The 17592-nt window shown below is 38.9% G+C and overlaps 1 protein-coding gene across 2 annotated transcripts in view; it reads right to left on the reverse strand.

Annotated features, from left to right (window-relative positions):
• The window catches only part of ERGIC2 (ERGIC and golgi 2), a 43829-nt gene that overhangs the window by 17884 nt on the left and 8353 nt on the right, over nucleotides 1–17592 (reverse strand). For both annotated transcript variants that reach the window (XM_084645926.1, XM_084645925.1), the window contains exons 2-10: nucleotides 13645–13693; nucleotides 13014–13062; nucleotides 12068–12213; nucleotides 9218–9326; nucleotides 7131–7177; nucleotides 5550–5620; nucleotides 3145–3185; nucleotides 1710–1811; nucleotides 57–152 (exon numbers count right to left, since the gene is read on the reverse strand). In XM_084645926.1, coding sequence (XP_084502052.1) covers nucleotides 57–152; nucleotides 1710–1811; nucleotides 3145–3185; nucleotides 5550–5620; nucleotides 7131–7177; nucleotides 9218–9326; nucleotides 12068–12173 — 572 coding nt within the window. In that variant the 5' untranslated portion in view covers nucleotides 12174–12213; nucleotides 13014–13062; nucleotides 13645–13693. The remainder of the gene's footprint in view (nucleotides 1–56; nucleotides 153–1709; nucleotides 1812–3144; nucleotides 3186–5549; nucleotides 5621–7130; nucleotides 7178–9217; nucleotides 9327–12067; nucleotides 12214–13013; nucleotides 13063–13644; nucleotides 13694–17592) is intronic.

Raw genomic sequence — 17592 nt, forward strand, 5'->3', positions numbered from 1 at the left:
CACACACATCTGTCTTGATCAATTTGTGGTAGATTCAGTAAGTGAAAAGAACATACTTGCCCACAGTTATGTGAAAGTTTCCTGCCACTTTATTGACATAGAGATGACCATGAATTCTGCATGCATCTGGAGGCAGTAACGAATTATCCTCCCTGTTTGAACAAGAAACAGGGAAACAGCTCAAAACACAGTAATTGAGATTATTTTATATGTAGGTAAAAAAAATAGCATCAATGTAAAGTTTAGAAAACCATATTCTTCTGCCATGGAAAATAAACGTTCTGGTACAACCTAGAAATTCAGAAAAGGGAAAACAAACTGTAATTACAAATTATGAGCTTTAAAACATCTGGACTTCTATGTTAAAAAGCACATTTTATAGTAGATTAAGCACATAAAAGTTACACACCCCCATTGAGAGGAAAACAAATTAAGCGTAGCTCATTTTATAAACAATATCCTTGCCAGCCTGATGCCACTCAGAGTTTCAACACATCACTCAAATGTTCAAGACTCCTAGGGGATGAGGCTAACCAGATGGACAAGAACCAGAACAAATTACAGAGAAGACTTTCTCAGGCCCTTGGGATATCTGTCACCTCATGAAACACTTTTCAGCAACTCAGATTGAAAATGGTTTGTCCAGGTAATACAGCTGTGCTGATCAGGGTGAACAGCACAAAACATTAAAAAAAAAAAAACCAGTTGCTGAAAGCTAATTAATGACCATGTACCAAGAAAAGTTTTCAACATCTGTTTAAGAAGTTTTGCCCTGCTCACATTTGCTGGTATAACCATGTCACCTGAAAGTTTCCAGATCTCCTTCTGAAAACAGTTTGTTAAAACAGCCCAAAGTGTAGTTTAAATGGCACCCCAGAAGACAATGAAATGGGAGCAGAAGATAATGAAATGGGAGCATCACTTCTGAGCACTCTTGAGCAGTGGTCTAAGATGAAAGAATACAGTCGCTCCCCAGACATGGGAAAGGTGTAGTAGACCACAGTGTACTAACTATGGGAGGGAGCATTTATTAGCATTGGAAAAGGAGAAACTTTTTTTTTTTTTTAAATTTACACCAAATAAGGACATGCACAGTAAGTCTTATATATATGTTATTTAAATGATTTTAAAGAAAAAATTCATGTTTGTTACTGATTTAATATTTTTTTATTTATATTAGAAATGCAAGTGCCTGATAAAGCAGGTTAAAAACCTGTTGATGGTTGAAATGAAAGAACTGAAAGAGAGGGCTCTGAAATTGTTTTAGAAAGGTAGCTCATCAAAATAAGTAGATACAATTTGTTTAAAATATTCAAAAATATTTTGTAACTAATTTTAAGCAGCATTAATACATGACAGGTAAGTGATGAGTCTTGAATCTTGTGGGGTGCTGATCATCATAAAAATGCTAAACACACACAAATGGATTCATATAAAAAAGTAACAACCTTTCCGGCAAGTGTTTGCTGGCACACTAAGGATGTAAGTAAAATACAATCCAGTTCAGACTGTTACTGATTTCTTCACAACCCAGACCAGCAAGTCTCTAAAACATTAAGACAAAGGCTTTGGATTCAGGGAAACCTGAAGCAAGGCAGAGGCATACAAGTCTCTTCACCATTATAACTTTGTCTTCAGAAATGAATTAAAGAAAGCAATCAGTCATGAGAGAAAGTGAAATCAGCTGCATGCAACAATTTCTCTCTCACCTTGGTGGCAGTGCTGTTGAAGCACTTTTAAAAGCACTTTTGAATATCACATCTTGAAGGGAGTGTTCTTCTTGCAGTCTACTCTGAATTAACTGCAGCATCCTAAAAGATCACACAGATGAGTACAGTAAGTGGGAATGCATGCAACAGAGTAACAGAAAATAAATTCATAGTTACCGTCAGGTATATTAGTTACATATTATAAAACAACTCAGTTCAGCAAAAGGATGGTATGTTAAATTCAGACATATGCCAAACATTCCTACTGCTCAAATATACACAATTTAAAAAATAAAAATAAAAGCACTGATGTTGGACTCCCATAGTATGCCATGAGGATGGTAAAACTAGAAAACGATTCCTAAAGAACTAAGCATGAATTTAAAGAGGCTTTAGATTCTGTGACACAGTTTTCAGATGCGAAGGACACAGTTAAGGTTTGTTGGTGAGACAGACAAGCTTTTGAGCTTATGCAGAGCTCTTCTTCAGGAAAAGATCTGAAGAAGAGCTCTGTGTAAGCCTGAAACATCTCCCACTCACCAACAGAAATTGGTCCAATAAAAAGATATTACCTCACCCACCTTTTGTCTCTACTATCCTGGGACTGATACGGCTCTACAACAACACTGCATACAGTTAAGGTTGGCAGGCCCAACCATTCATTTACTTTGGCAGTAGCTCCATTGGTAAACTCAGCAGTTTGGGATTCCATACACACATCCCTCCTCATCACCATCTCAACCAACCTCCCAATTCCAACAAAAACAAATCAGAATGAATCCTAGGCCTAAATTCATACTAAACAAAGTCCTGCATGCAATCTCCAGGGTCTCGCATTAAAGCACATATGCACTTGTCTGCTTACTGTTGTGTTATACAGTACATTGGAGCATTTCTCTCCCCAGTTGCATCAAAGAGGAAGGAGGAAGGAGAGAACAACAATAAACTTTAAGTGCTAACAGTAATCAATTCAACTGCTGAAGGTGGCGAGTTATTTTGGTTTAATGACCCTGACATACATCTAAACATGGCAAATGAGTTCATAATGAAACTACCAAAACTACCGCACGTGCAATTAAACTAGATAAAATGCGTCAGGACTGGTTTATTACAAGGACTGATAGATAAATCATACAGTTTTATATTTTACAAAATGAAAGGAGTACTCATTCATGGCAAAGACACCGAATGCTGACTAGCCAGCTCTAAAAAGCCAGAGGAAAAATAAAGGAGCTTCAGTTTCAGTGGGTGTGTACTGCACGATTATGGGCAGTATCTGTGCAAGGTAACATAGGGTTGGGTTTGTTTCTTTTAAACATGACTTAGGTATACTCAGAGCACATTCTCGGAGCTATATCCAGTGACAAAAGAAAAGCAGACCTATCGCTGTCCAATCTACATGCATTCACATCAGTGCTTTAGAATGATCTATTACCTCTGCCACTCTTTTTGCTGGGGAGTAAGATCAAATATTACCTGCAACAAAGAAGAAAACACATAGTAACACATAACCAGAAAGCAATACCAATGACTTCACCCCACCAAAGTTCTCTCCACAAAATTCAGAACAGAAAAAAGGAAGGTGATTTAACAATATTTTATTTTGTGCTAAAAGATTTATCCAACTTTTCCCATATACAGTAAATCCAAAGCGGACTTTAAATTTTAGCTTTTCATTAGTTAATCCTAACAATGTGGAGCTAGGAGACAGATTTTTATAACTATACATAGTTCAAAAGGTAGCAACTATAGTTTAAAAATAAAAGAAGCAAGTGCAGTCATGGTCCAACACTGAACTGTGTTAAACAAGGCTCAGCATTTGGTATATCGAAACCTCAGCCTCCTTTTTGCCATGGCAAACACGCCATTGAACACCATTTTAACCTTTTATTACAGACACAGCAAAGAAGGAAAAACAGTTAAAGCACCTGAAACGTAAAGTATTAAGTAAGGCTTTCATTTTAACATCCCTTATTTCCTTTCCCTTTAGTTGGAGAGAGTTTTTACAGTCTATTAGATGATACTAAAGATGGTAATAACTGTCCTTTTGGTGAAAAGAGAAGATGTTAGTTGAGATGGGCTGGACCTGTTGTTGCTGCTGCTGCAGTTAGACCCCATTTCTTAGGAGACACAAACAGTAAAGATTGAAAATGTGACTTCTGTCTCTGGTGTTGACTTTCACTTGCAACCTCACTGCTGGGAAAAAACACAGACACCGCACATGGTCTTATTAGCTACTCTGAGACCTGGCAAACTCAAACCAGCATTGGGCTGTTTAGGGTACTTCTTTTAGCGGTTTCTTTCTGATCACAGGCTGACAGTAATGTTACAAAATATACAGTCTCGGCCAGCTAAGAGACTCTTGTTAGACAGAAGGAAAAAGGAGAGGGATAGAATCAAATATTTGCAAGTTGTTCCTGGCACAGAATTATCAGTGAAGTGAAAAGGTTCAATAACGCCATATGCATTTCCTCAGCTACTGTAAACTGAACAGTCTCCAAGAAATTACAGACAGAACTACTTGATGGGTTTAATCAATCAATCTGCAACTAAACAGACAACTGTGATGCAGCATATACTCCCCGGGGACAAGGTATTTAACCCCATTCACTCAGGCCCACTGTACTGACTTGCAGTTAGACTTACAGGGTATGTCTACACAGCAAAGCCCATGCCAGCTGACTCAGGCTCACAGGGCTCAAGTTGTGGAGCTGTTTGACGGCTGTGTAGACTTCCAGGCTTGGGCTGCAGCCTGAACTTTGGGAGCCTCCCACTTTACAGGGCTCCAGCCCAGCTGGGAAATCAAGAAAGCAACAAAACTGCTCCGCAGCCTGAGCCCTGCTATCCCAAGACAGCTTGCATGGGCTAGCTGTGAGTGTCTAGTTGCTGTGTAGACATACCCGCAGGCTGCTTCAGGGAAGCAGCATATAATTGCTATGGGACTCGATGACTTGAGGAAACAGCATCAAGCAGATCTCATATCCAGATGCATCACTGTCTGCTCAATTGAAAGATAAGAAGACACCACAATAATGAGCATCCATTAAGGAACTTGTAATTGCACTTTAGGTAACACTTGAAGCTGGTTCTCCAACAGCTGGACGAGAACAACAAAAACCGCGCACACAATGGTACTTGAAAAATAAACAACAGTCCATGAGTTAGTCTGTTGAACCACTTCACAGGAAAAACATGAAAAGCCCAAAATGAAAAAGCAAACTCAAGGAACCAACATTAAAAGAATACACCTAAATTGGGGGAGAAGACAACAGAAAATATTTTCAGATTCTACTCTCTCTCTTTACAGAAACACAAAGCAAAATTAAGCAAAGCTGCCAATGGGAGTTCTTCATTTATTTAATTGACAGGAAAATGAATACAGAGCCAATTGTTAGCTGTTATAATTCAGCAATAGAAACACACATGCTACCTAATGGTGATGTAACTTAATAGCTATAGAATATTCCAATCTATTCATGAATGCGGACCCAAGAACAGGGAATATGCTGTTGTTTTCTTAAGTTAAAGACTTAAATTTGCACACTAACAATGAGCGAGCATGCAGAAAACATAGTTCCATGGTCACAATGAAAATACATTTCTGGACAGCATTTCTTTCTAGCATGAGCATATTAAGCTCACATAGCCAATCCTGAAACCAGTTTTGCATGGACAAACCTTTGTGACTATGTGGAGCATAACTGACTTCAGTGTTACTCTGCATGGGTCCAACTTCAGGACTGGATAATAGTTTTGGAGGTATGGTTCAGCCAAAATGAAAAAGGCATGTCACAGCTAATAAAGAGCACCATCTTTATAAAGAAAATGGAATAAACTTACCGGTTCATAAACTAAACCATCTGCAGAGACAACCATTGTTTCTGCTAAATCCAAAACATCAGCCCCCACATCTGTTTCAAAAAACAAAACAAAATAGCAAATATTAAAAGAAAATATAAATATGAATAAAAACAAAAAATATCCAGTAGAAATCAAGCTTGACAGCATCTCTTCAAACCTATCAGTAAAACAGCAGATACTAATTACGGTGAGAAAATCTATTCTTTATTAACAGTATGCAAGTCCATACTAGTAGAGGAAAAAAAGCTGGCAAGAAACTGATGACTGAAAAAACTTTTCAATCCACCTAACAAAACATCACAGAGAGAGAAGGGGACAGAGACAGTTTTTAGGAGAAGCATCATTTCTCACTGATATATCACTTTCAGAGAATGCTCATTTACTGCTCTTCTTAAACAGAAAGTACTGGACAAAATATTATATGAAGTGTAATTACTGTAGCTCTATATACACACACATTTATACACATTTCCCACACACAAATTGATCAGTGCAAACTTAAATCTCTTCCATTTACATAAACGCAGTTATCAAATCTAAAATGACACTAGTCCACAGAGAGACTAAGTTATTTGTTTTTTTTAAAAGAAGGAAAACACATTGGAAGATAGATTTATTTAAAACTAACTGCAAAAAGCATACTGATAATATTTAAGCTCTTATTTAGCACTTTGCACCTCCAAAGAGCGTGACAAACAGTAATTGTCATAACAGCCTGATGAGGTAACTAAGTATTGTACCCATTTATCATATGGCAGGACTGAGGCAGAGCGGTTTAAGGAGTTGCCCAAGACCAAACAGAGAGTCTGTATCAGAGCCAGGTTTAGATTTCAGAGAGTTCCTATCTGCTACTCTTGTGGCAGATTAACATTTAAAATAACCCATGAGAGTAGGGAATGGGGTACTTGTAAATCAAAAGAATTATGAGACAAACTTCAGCATCACACAATCTAAAAATATTATAGCTGTGTAAGACCCATGAAAAGAGGGATTCAACATAGAACGTAGACAAAACCTTAACACCAACAATCTGTCTTGGAAAAACTGTTTTCTCTGTCAGTCAAGGATAAAAAAAAGAATCTTTTTGCGGATACAGACTAACACGGCTGCTACTCTGAAAAAAAAACAACAACTACAATGTAGACAAATGTAATTTAATTACCCACTGCTTGTTAAAAAAGAGCTGTGAACCTGTGTTTAACGATTACAAAGGAACTGACTGAACACGGCCAACCTTAGCATGAAACTAACCCTCTCTCTGTCTTAGTTTTGTTGTAAATGCCACCAAACAGCAGAGCACGTTTATGATCTGCCTGACTTACGACTTTGATAAATTGCTCCTGTCTGCTCTCAGTTAACTATGCCTAATCCTGTGACTCAGGAATAAAGCTACATATTATTGCTCAACAAAATCTAGAACAATCATACTCTCTTCTTGGACAGCCAAAATCAAGATGTCGGAACAAGTTATCATAAGCATGTTATTTTTAATCTGAAAGCAATACCAATTTTTTTAAAAAACCACAACCACCAGCACTGTCATGCTGATGGAATACTTACATTGACACTTCATGGCAACAGTAATATCTATATTGATTCTTAATTTACTGGAAGACAAAAAAGCAAAAATTTGCAATATTAAGTAAATTTAGTACAGATGCCAAGACAAAATAACTATGTGAGAATATGTACAGAAATGCACTCCAAGGGCAAAATGAATACCAGCACAGGTAAATACTATCCCCGTAGGCAGAGAATTTTAGAAAGTCACCCAGTGTCCTAGTCACCACTTTAGCCTTTAATACAAGACAAGATGAGTGGCAAAGGGAAAACTAGTTTCATAGAAAAATTAAATATTGCAATTAACTTTAAAAACTAAATGAAATATGACTGGTTCAGGAATTTAGCTACCTCTTATAAAACCCCAAAGGTTGCAGAAAAGCAGTGTCTCCATTGTCAGTAATATTTTGAAGTATATTTTCAGGAGACTGTAGTAGCACACAGCTCCCAATGAATTTAGTGGAATGGGAGGTACAGGGGGGCCACAAAGCTAAAACCCTGTGCAAGGATTTGAACATCTACTTCTTGCTTTAGCCCCAGAGCACCCATGGGGAAAAAAAAAAATAGTGGGTGCTCAGCACCCACCAGCAGCCCCACCAATCAACTCCTCCACGCGCCACAGATCAGCTGTTCAGCAGCATGCAGAAGGTGCTGGTGGGGGTGGAGGAGGAGGAGCGGGGGCAGGTGGAGGTGGGAAAAGATGAGGCGGGAGTCGAGCACCCCCTAGGAACAGACAAAGTCGGCGACTATGTCTGCAGGAGCAGGTTTTTATTTCATTTCAGTGAGAATCCTACACGATCACAATTCAACAGCTGCTCTGTCGGACTCAAATTGGGATCCAGCTGCCAGAAAATGCTATTGCCTTTGGTACCGACTTCTGTTTTTGAAACCAGGACTTTTCAAGCACCAAAGTACAGCCACTTTTAAAAGCAGGACTTTTCAAGCAGCAAACGAAAACAAACAAAAAGTCATATGAATCCGGACTATTCCTTCTATCTATCTGAGGTACTTATATGGCCTCTATATCAGTAATATCGGAGCACATCACAATATTTAATGTGTTTATCCTCAGAACACCCTTGTGAGGTGAGTACGTGCTATTAATCCCATTTTACAGATGGAAAATAGAGGCACAGGCAGGCTAAGTGACTTTGCAAAGAAACCTCCTCACCAATATATACTTAAGATGCAGGTTGCACAGTTTAAAAAGGGAAGGTTTGCTACACTCACCCAAGATAGCTTTTCAGCCAAACTTAAGAGACACTTTGACGAAGGAGCCAAAGGCTATGTAACTGCGTGCAATAGGAGGATGTCAGTCTGTTCGAATGGATTTTTCTTTGAGGGGCAAAACCTGAGTTTTGCATGCATCTCACTTAAATCTACTATAGAAATTCTTTTTCTGAATAAATAGGTCTTTTTGAACTTTTGACATAACACAATCACCACTTTAAGCCAATTTTCAAAAATGTACATCACATCTGTGAACTGGGTTACAGGATTTAAATACACAAAACCCGATCTTCAGAGGCACTGACCACGTTCAGCTCCCACTGACTTCAAGTGGAGTTGTGAGCACGTAGCACCTCAGAAAAATCAGGCAAGCACATGGAACTGACAGCAAGAGTATCTCCAGCCAACCTCAGTTGTCATGACATGTAGTAAGATGACAAGCAATCTTCAGATAGTTTGGTCGTCGACAGCGAATTGCTTTAAAATTAATCTTCAAACACTCTGAACTGCACTCAGAAGCAAAACAAGAAGCATACTGACAAAAATGCTGAAAGAGTGCCAGAACAGCACCTTGGTTTTAAGTGTTAGATTTGGCTGAGACTACATCCAAAAAGTTGCTGGATTGAAAGCAAGTCTCTTCCCTCTTCATGGAAGGCGGATGTGTTTCATTTTCTTACTGAACCTGGCCCCAGCGTATTAAACAACAAAACAAAAAGTAAATCACCTGTTTCCATTTTAATTTCAAACTGTAGTTGCTAATGAGTGGCAAGAATATTTTAAATTCATTCTTTTTCAGAACAGCTGATGAAATGCAGACAACTTAAATATAAAAGAAATTCTAAGGAATAAAAAGTTACCTAGTAAAATCCTTGTCTACTTCATATTCATATTTCATCCAGGTGTCTCGATACACCATAAACTCCAGTATGGTTAATAAAGCCATAGCTGTAAATGCTATTAAAGAAACTGAAAAATCAAAAAGAAAAAGGATCAGCTTGTGAGAAAATGTTATTTACTGCTGGCATTTACAAAAAAGAAACAATAAAAAGAATTTAATACTTAAGGAAGGCATTTTTGTGCAAATAAATGAATTTATTGAGTTCAGGTCTTGACTATATTTATCACAAATAAGCCATAAGTGCAAAAATTCTCTTAGAAACACATCATCAACTGTACAATTTTCTCATTTACATAGGAAAAACAAAAATACTGAAAGTCCCAATCCAAAAATATATTTTGGGTATGATGGGCTGTGTCCTCAGAAAACATTTCATAGAGTCCATAAAAATTTTCTCCCTCCACTTCAAGGATGCCACATGATAACAACTTTCTATGAATAAGGGGTGCTGGATGGACTTAAGTCCATCATTGCTGATCCTTTTTCAAATACAAAGATAACCACAGGGCAAGATCAGCTTTCCAGCTACTTATTTACAGAAGTGCCCCATCATCATGGTATCCAGGTGCTCTGCCCTCTGCTCAAAGGCTAAGCATATTGTGTGTACAATATATCCATCACCATGCACAGGGCCTGAAAATCAAATCCAGCTCCATTACAATGACAGCACAGGCTACTAAACACAGAGCCCGTTGGGATTTTCGGTATTCACACAGAAGATTTCCTTTAGTTAAAATAGCCTGAATAAAAAGTAAACCCTGATGTTTGCAGCATTACCCTGTAACAGATATGATCAGTTCCTGTATATCCTTGGGAGACCTTATTGAATTAAGTTTAAGTAGCTTTAGGTCTATTGTTTTAAATGAATAGTTTATATATGATTGTGTTCTACTCCATGCACAACTCCTTCTAACTAAAAGCAGTCAGTGGTGATTAAGGCAAATCAGCAAGGTTGCAACCCCCACAGCAATGCACCAGCTCCTTGGGAAGCTCACATATACTGGTTAAAACTGGATTCTCCCCGACCAACAGACAAAGAAGAGACTTTTGGATAAACAGCCTGAGTTTAAACTGACTCAAAACCTCCTTTCTGGGTCAGCAAATGGACAGGACCTTCTGCCCCAGGCAGGGCCCCAATCCTCATGGAAAGGCTGACACCTACCGGAGCCTGAAGTCAGAGTTGCGTGACCTCTCGTAAGCTTTATAGAATGTGTGTAGGTTCTTTAATATTTATAATGTTTTCTCTGTAATGCTTTTCCCTTAAGAATAAATGAGTTTGCTTAAAAAGAGCTGGGTGGTAACATACAACTGCTAGTATTTACGCTATTCATATAGTCTCTGGAGAGAAAACAAAGTGCAGATGCTGGCCTGTTTAGGCAGTCTGGCTTGCTGGGAATACCACAGAGTAGGCAGGGAACTGTGCAGCCTGGAAAAACCGCAGTCTACAGGGAGATAGATGCAGCTGTGTGCTAAAGAGAGGTGACAGTTGAAGAGCTGGGAGCCTAGAGTGGATGCCCTTGAGGGATTACGGAGGGGGAATATAGGTGCAGTTGCCCTGAACTGTGGCAGACCCCACGTACCTTTCTCTAACTTAAAATGGTTAAGACTGGGCAAGAAATGCCTAGGGGGCACGAAATGCCTTGGTACCAATCAGGCTTATAGAACTTGGGCTTTCATATCACAGATTTATGCTTCTAGTCTCAGCCAAGGAAAACAAATAAGGGAAATAAGATGCACCACTCATTCAATAAGAAGAGGTAACCTGTGGAAGTCACTTGTGCATATCAATCCAGTAACAAGGCTACCAGCCTCTTTTTGTAATAATTATAGATGCACAAAACTCAGCCCACTTTGTGTTTGATTGAGCAAATGAACACATTAAAAAGCACCAAAAACTGGATTAATGGTCAATTTCTAATCCAAGATGTGCATTGCATACACCCTCATTGGAACTGAGAAATTGTGCATAAAGTCATGCTATTGTGAATACACACAGAAATACAGTAAAGATGTCTGAGGTTCATCTGGAGACACATGCTGTGCATTGCCAGCTAGAACCATGACTCTGGCCTGGTCTGACACCTATAGATAGAAATGAGAGGAGCCCAGGTGAACACTGAGGCTGTAGTCTGCACAAATACCTTCAGTGGAGGGGGTATTACAGAATTACTGAATGCTTCCCTCACCCTGCTAACATTGCCTCAGTCTTCCAGAGACTAGTTAGGGAAGATGATTCTTTTCGCATCTGATGTTAAAGTGATATAGAGCTGGATATCACTTGTGTATCGCTGGTATTTCAGTCCATGCTGTTTCACATTGTCATGGCTTCGTATAGATGTTGAACAGGATAGGGGAAAGACCAATCCTTGTGGGACTCCACAAGTGCAGGCTTTGGAAGGAGGGACACAATAGACAGTCTTATTTTAGTGTAGCTACAGTACACTTCAATTGTATTCCGTTTAGAAAGTATGCACAGCATGTTTGGGGGGTGGGGGTAAATTCATAACTCTCTCTAAAGCTCATTTTGTTAATTTATATCATAGGTGCACATATACCCCTTACATCTGTTTGATTCTTAACTACTGGACAGAATTTCCCATGTGACAGATTCATACATTTTGTCCAACAGCAGGAGAAACAAATTGAGCCATCACCTGAAAGGGATTAGCTACGGCACCGTATAGGTCTTTTAAATCCACATTTGTAAACTCATGTCTTCCCACAACTGAAACATTTACTACCAAAATGCGCTAAAGAGACTCACCAAATTAATCAGGCCAGCCATCACCAGTGTCTCAGTAAGGCTTACCTGTTCCACCACTTGTTGAAGTCTCCACATAGCTCTCAGGAACCTTTGGAAAGGCATCCAACTCTTTCATCAAATTCAGGGTCTTCTTCCGATTCAATCGCCTCATCTTCAGCAGATTCCCCCACTTCCTCCTTCATATATTCACTCTATATTGAGAATAAATTGTTCCAATTAGAGACACCAACAATCCAGCTTCAGCCCTAAAATTGACTGATTATAGGAATAAATTCTATGGTCTACGTTATGCAGGGGGTCAGCCTAGATGATCTTAATAATCGGTGAATAATTTACACTTAGAAATCTTTTGATGAAAGATGCAATGTAACGCCTTCAACATTCATTAGAATATATTCTTTCCATTTTACACAACTAAATGATCATCATTATTGACAGATATTGCAGTTAATTAAGATTAAAGTCAGTTCTAAGTTAAATGTACTAAAGCCAAACTTCTGACAGTGAATCGAAGTCAGTGCCTTAACTAATGGAGGATGTCTAACATGCTACATACGACTCAGAAGGATTCCACACTCCTCATCGTGCCCCCACCACCCCCCATGTTCAGCTAAGGCAGATTTGTACTGTATGCTAAAGAAAGAATCATCCTGTCAATAATCTGATCATTACTAGTGAAAAAGCAGTATAATTCATAGTGTAAAATTCATTCAAAGACCGATGTGCAACTAAAAATTGTTCATGGACAAAATTTCCTTGAAGGAAGTCAAAATAAGCCTTTTTTTTTTTTTTTAAGCTTGTATATTCTGGATACTCATACCGGCACATCTTTTTGTGCTCACAGAAGTAAAGCCATTTGTTTTCACTGCACATGACACATGCCTGAAAATTGCACACCAAATTCTAACACAGGTCACAATCAATCAACTTCCCAATATGCCTACGCTTTTGAATTAACTCACACAAACCCGCAGCACACAAGTTGTCTTACCTTGTGCTGATGACTGTCTTGCTGTTCTTAGGTAAGATGGAGTGATGTACTAAAAAGAAAGAACAGAATCCAAAGTAACCTGTTAACCCGTATATGTCCAGACTCCTAAGACTGCCCCAAAAGTCATATGCAAATTATGTGCATATGCCCAATGGGAAAATAAAACTGCTGCCCTGACTCTCTCCCTTGTTCTGAGTTTTCCTGAAATGCCTATAGCGTTATTTATGCAGGTTGAGAGTGGAGGAAGGATTGCTGAAGCAGGTCAGCGGAGACTGGAGAGAGGCTGGAGCAGGTCAGTGGTGCGAGAGGGTTTGCAGGCCAGAAAGATGATGATGCCAACAAGTAAGTGGGAAGAGAAGAAGGGAAGGACGAGAGGCTGGAGCAGGTCAGGAGAGTGAAGATGGGTGGAAGACAAGGGGATTGTTAGTGACAGTCAGGTGTAAAGGGGAATGAAGTAGGGTGGGAGCGGTGCTGGAATGGGACAATGGATGAAGCAGTTGGTGGGGGGTGGGGAGTGCTGGAGAAGAACATATTACATATCAGAGAATCTAACACACAATATTTTAAACGCCACAGATATTTATAGTTTTGCATCAATATCCAAAAAAGATCAGCAGACAGGTTGTCTTACCTTGACCCTTTGTCTCTCTTGATGTTCTTCGGTATTTTGAAGCGAGGTTCTAAAACAAAAAGAAGGAATCCCAAACAAGTCATAATCTAAGTGGCTATTTCGATTATCAGCAATGCATCCATGCCTATAAAAAACTTGAAATTACAAAGTTTACATGTGCATGAAAATCTTTAGTGCTGAGAGAATCTGCCCAGCCTCCAAACATGCCCTTTTTGCTTCTGCACATGCTCACCCTCCTACTATTGTCTAATGGGCATGTACAACGCATATGACCATTAAGGCAAGTAAAGCCCCAATGAAGCTGCTGCCCTTACTGTGCCTTTTGCCCGAGTTGCAATGCGGATCCACTTTCAAAAATGCCCCGAAATTTGATAATCCAGGTTGAAGCCAGGAATGGGTTCAAGAAGAGAGCAAGAAGCCAGGAGCAAGAAGAGAGAGAGAGAGGGGAGGCTAGAGTGGGCAATGGTGTGTGAGTGTGAGAGAGTGTGTAATCGATCCAGATTGGAGACAGGGGTGGGAGTGGAGCAAGTAGAGGACGTAGAGAGAAGAGACTAGAGTGGGCAATGCTGGTGAGAGTGAGTGTGAGAGTGTGCGCGCCGGGGAAAGAAAACTATTCAATATTATAATTTTAGCTAATTACAACTTAATACAAGTTGTGACTACCTCCTTTACTATAAGACATTTTTCTAGTAAGTGCAAATAAAGGTAGGGAGACACTGTGAATGAATTCCTTGCTAACTGGTCATTATTACAACTATGGAAGAATAAAAAATAGGGCTGTCAAGCAATTAAAAAAATTAAACGGCACAATTAATCACGCTCTTAATAATAGAATACCATTTATTTAAATATTTTTTGATATTTTCTACATTTTCAATATATTGATTTCAATTACAACACAGAATACAAAGTGTATAGTGCTTACTTTATATTTTTTATTACAAATATTTTCACAGTAAAAAACAAAGTACTATTTGTCAATTCATGTAATACAAATACTGTAGTGCAATTTCTTTATCATGAAAGCTGAACTTACAAATGTAGAATTATACACAAAAAAAACCTGCATTCAAAAATAAAACAAACAATGAAGGCTCTAAAGTTTTACAAGTCCACACAGTCCTAATTCAACCAATCGCTCAGACAAACAAGTTTGGTTACAATTTGCAGGAGATAATACTGCCCCTGTTTATGTCACCTGAAAGTGAGAACAGGCATTTATATGGCACTGTTGTAGCCGGCGTCACAAGATATTTACATGTCAGATGCACTAAAGATTCATATGTCCCTTCATGCTTCAATCACCACTCCAGGGGACATGTGTCCACCCTGCTGATGGGTTTTGCTCAAAAACAATCCAAAGCAGAGTGGACCAACATATGTTCATTTACATTATTTGAGTCAGATGCCACCAGCACAAGGTTGATTTTTTTGGTGGTCCGGGTTCTGTAGTTTCTGCATCGGAGTGTTGCTCTTTTAAGACTTCTAAAATCAATGCTCCACACCCCATCCCAATCAGATTTTGGAAGGCACTTTAGATTCATAAACCCTGGGTCAAGTGCTGTAGCTATTTTTAGAAATCTCACATTGGTACCTTCTTTGCATTTTGTCAAATCAGCTATGAAAGTGTTCTTAAAACAAACATGTGCTGAGTCATCATCCGAGATTGCTATAACATGAAATATATGGCAGATGTGTGCAGGTAAAACAGAACAGGAGACATAGAATTCTCCCACAACGAGTTCAATCATGAATTTAATTAACACTTTTTTTTTTTTTTTATGAGCATCATCAGCATGGAAGCATGTCTTCTGGAATGGTGACCAAAGCATGAAGGGGCATACGAATGTTTAGCATATCTGGCACGTAAATACCTTGCAACACCAGCTACAGACGTGCCAGGCAAACACCTGTTCTCACTTTCAGGTGACATTGTAAACAAGAAGCGGGCAGCATTATCTCCCGTAAATGTAAACAAACTTGTTTGTCTTAGCAATTGGCTGAATAAGTAGGACTAAGTGGACTTGTAGGCTCTAAAGTTTTACATTGGGTTGTTTTTGAGTGCAGTTATGTAACAAACAAACAAACAAAATCTACATTTGTAAGTTACACTTCCATAATAAAGAGAGGTTTCAGAGTAGCAGCTGTGTTAGTCTGTATTCACAAAAAGAAAAAGGAGTACTTGTGGCACCTTAGAGACTAACAAATTTATTTGAGCTTTCGTGAGCTACAGCTCACTTCATCGGAAAAGAGATTGCACTACAGTACTTGTATGAGGTGAACTGAAAAATACTATTTCTTTTGTCTTTCATTTTTACAGTGCAAATATTTGTAATCAAAAATAAAAATATAAAGTGAGCACTGTACACTTTGTATTCTGTGTTGTAACAGAAATCAATACATTTGAAAATTTAGAAAAATACACAAAAATATTTAATACATTTTAATTGGTATTCTATTGTTTAACAATGTGATTAATCACGATTAATTTTTTGAGTTAATCGTGTGAGTTAACTATGACTAATTGACAGCCCTAATAAAAACCATTAACGATATATATGAAAAGATGCACTGTTCTTTTTCCTGAACTGCGCTATTTGGAGAGAACTTTATAGGTTCCAATAAAAATTACTGGGCAAATCCTTCCCCAGGGATACAAGCACGGAGAGCACTGAACACAATGGAGTTATTGTGATTTCTCTGTGCTAGCACTACAGATATTTCTACAGCTTTACAGTGCCTCGACACAAACAAAAATTGCTGCACAGAGAGCCCCACACAGGGAAGAGAGGATCTGATACTTCCAAGAGGGAAAAGAGGGGCGTCCAGAGGAAACTGATAGAAGAATTTAAGCCAGTGGTTCTCAACCTATTTACCATTCTGGACCACAAATGCAGCTCTCTGTGGGTTACGTGGGACACATCCACACAATATATATACACTGTATGGCCATGAGGATGTCACCTGGGTTGCAGCTGTGTGCTGATTGGGCCGCAAGCAGACTGCAGGCTGTGGGTTGAGAACCACCGATTTAAACAGTCTTTATACAACATAAAAGAGCATAAAGGACATTAAAACTTTTTTTTAAAGGATTTGCAGTTCATCTTTAAAGGCCTCAGTTCTGCAAAGGTCTATGTACATGCTTAACTGCAATTCATATGGGACTACTCCTGTGTGTGTGCGCAAGTTTTCCAAGACCAGGGCCAAGGACTGCTGTTACAGTAATATCAAAAAGGGTGGGATGCATTAATCAAAAGGAAAACATGGGCTGAATATCAGAAGAAATTTGCTAAGGATAAGAACTGATACAATGAGCAATAGCCTTCAAAGGAAAAGGATGGAAGCCAAATGCATTTAAAACAAGACTGAACAAAGCACTGGTAAATGTTTCCAATTGGTCATTTTAATCTCGTAATATTCCCTTCTCACTTTCAGGGCTTGAGTCTCTCCACTGCCTTGTACTTTGCGTAGTCATTTGCATCTGTGATGCTACCAAATCAGAATGGTAGGGCTGGATTTTCCTTCTCATTTACACCACTATTACTCCACTGATTACTCTACAGTCTGAGTAGAGAATCAGGCCCTTAAACACCGCAGAAGACACCCATACTGATTTCAGTATTGAAAGGAAAAAGCAAATTGGTCAATAGATTTCAAAGGGTGTAGACATTTTGGGAGAGGTGTACAGTACCTGGCACAAAGTGCCTAGCTCTAGAACGCAGACACTGACAGCCAGCTCCTATGCAACTAGAGGAGCTAGTGAACAGGAGCAGCAAGCAGGGGAGTTTTGACAAGGAGTTTAGAGAGGGAGCATGAAAGCTAGATAGAATGTTTATTACACGATAAACTTAGAGTAATAAATGCCCCCCTCAAAAAAACCCCAAAAACACACAACCTGCAAGAGTAAAAATAATGCAGGCAGAAGGGCAGCAGCGGAGTGGACTGAAT

This window comes from Lepidochelys olivacea, assembly GCF_965140295.1.
Source record: "Lepidochelys olivacea isolate rLepOli2 genome assembly, chromosome: 1".
In the NCBI taxonomy this organism is placed as follows: Eukaryota; Metazoa; Chordata; order Testudines; family Cheloniidae; genus Lepidochelys; species Lepidochelys olivacea.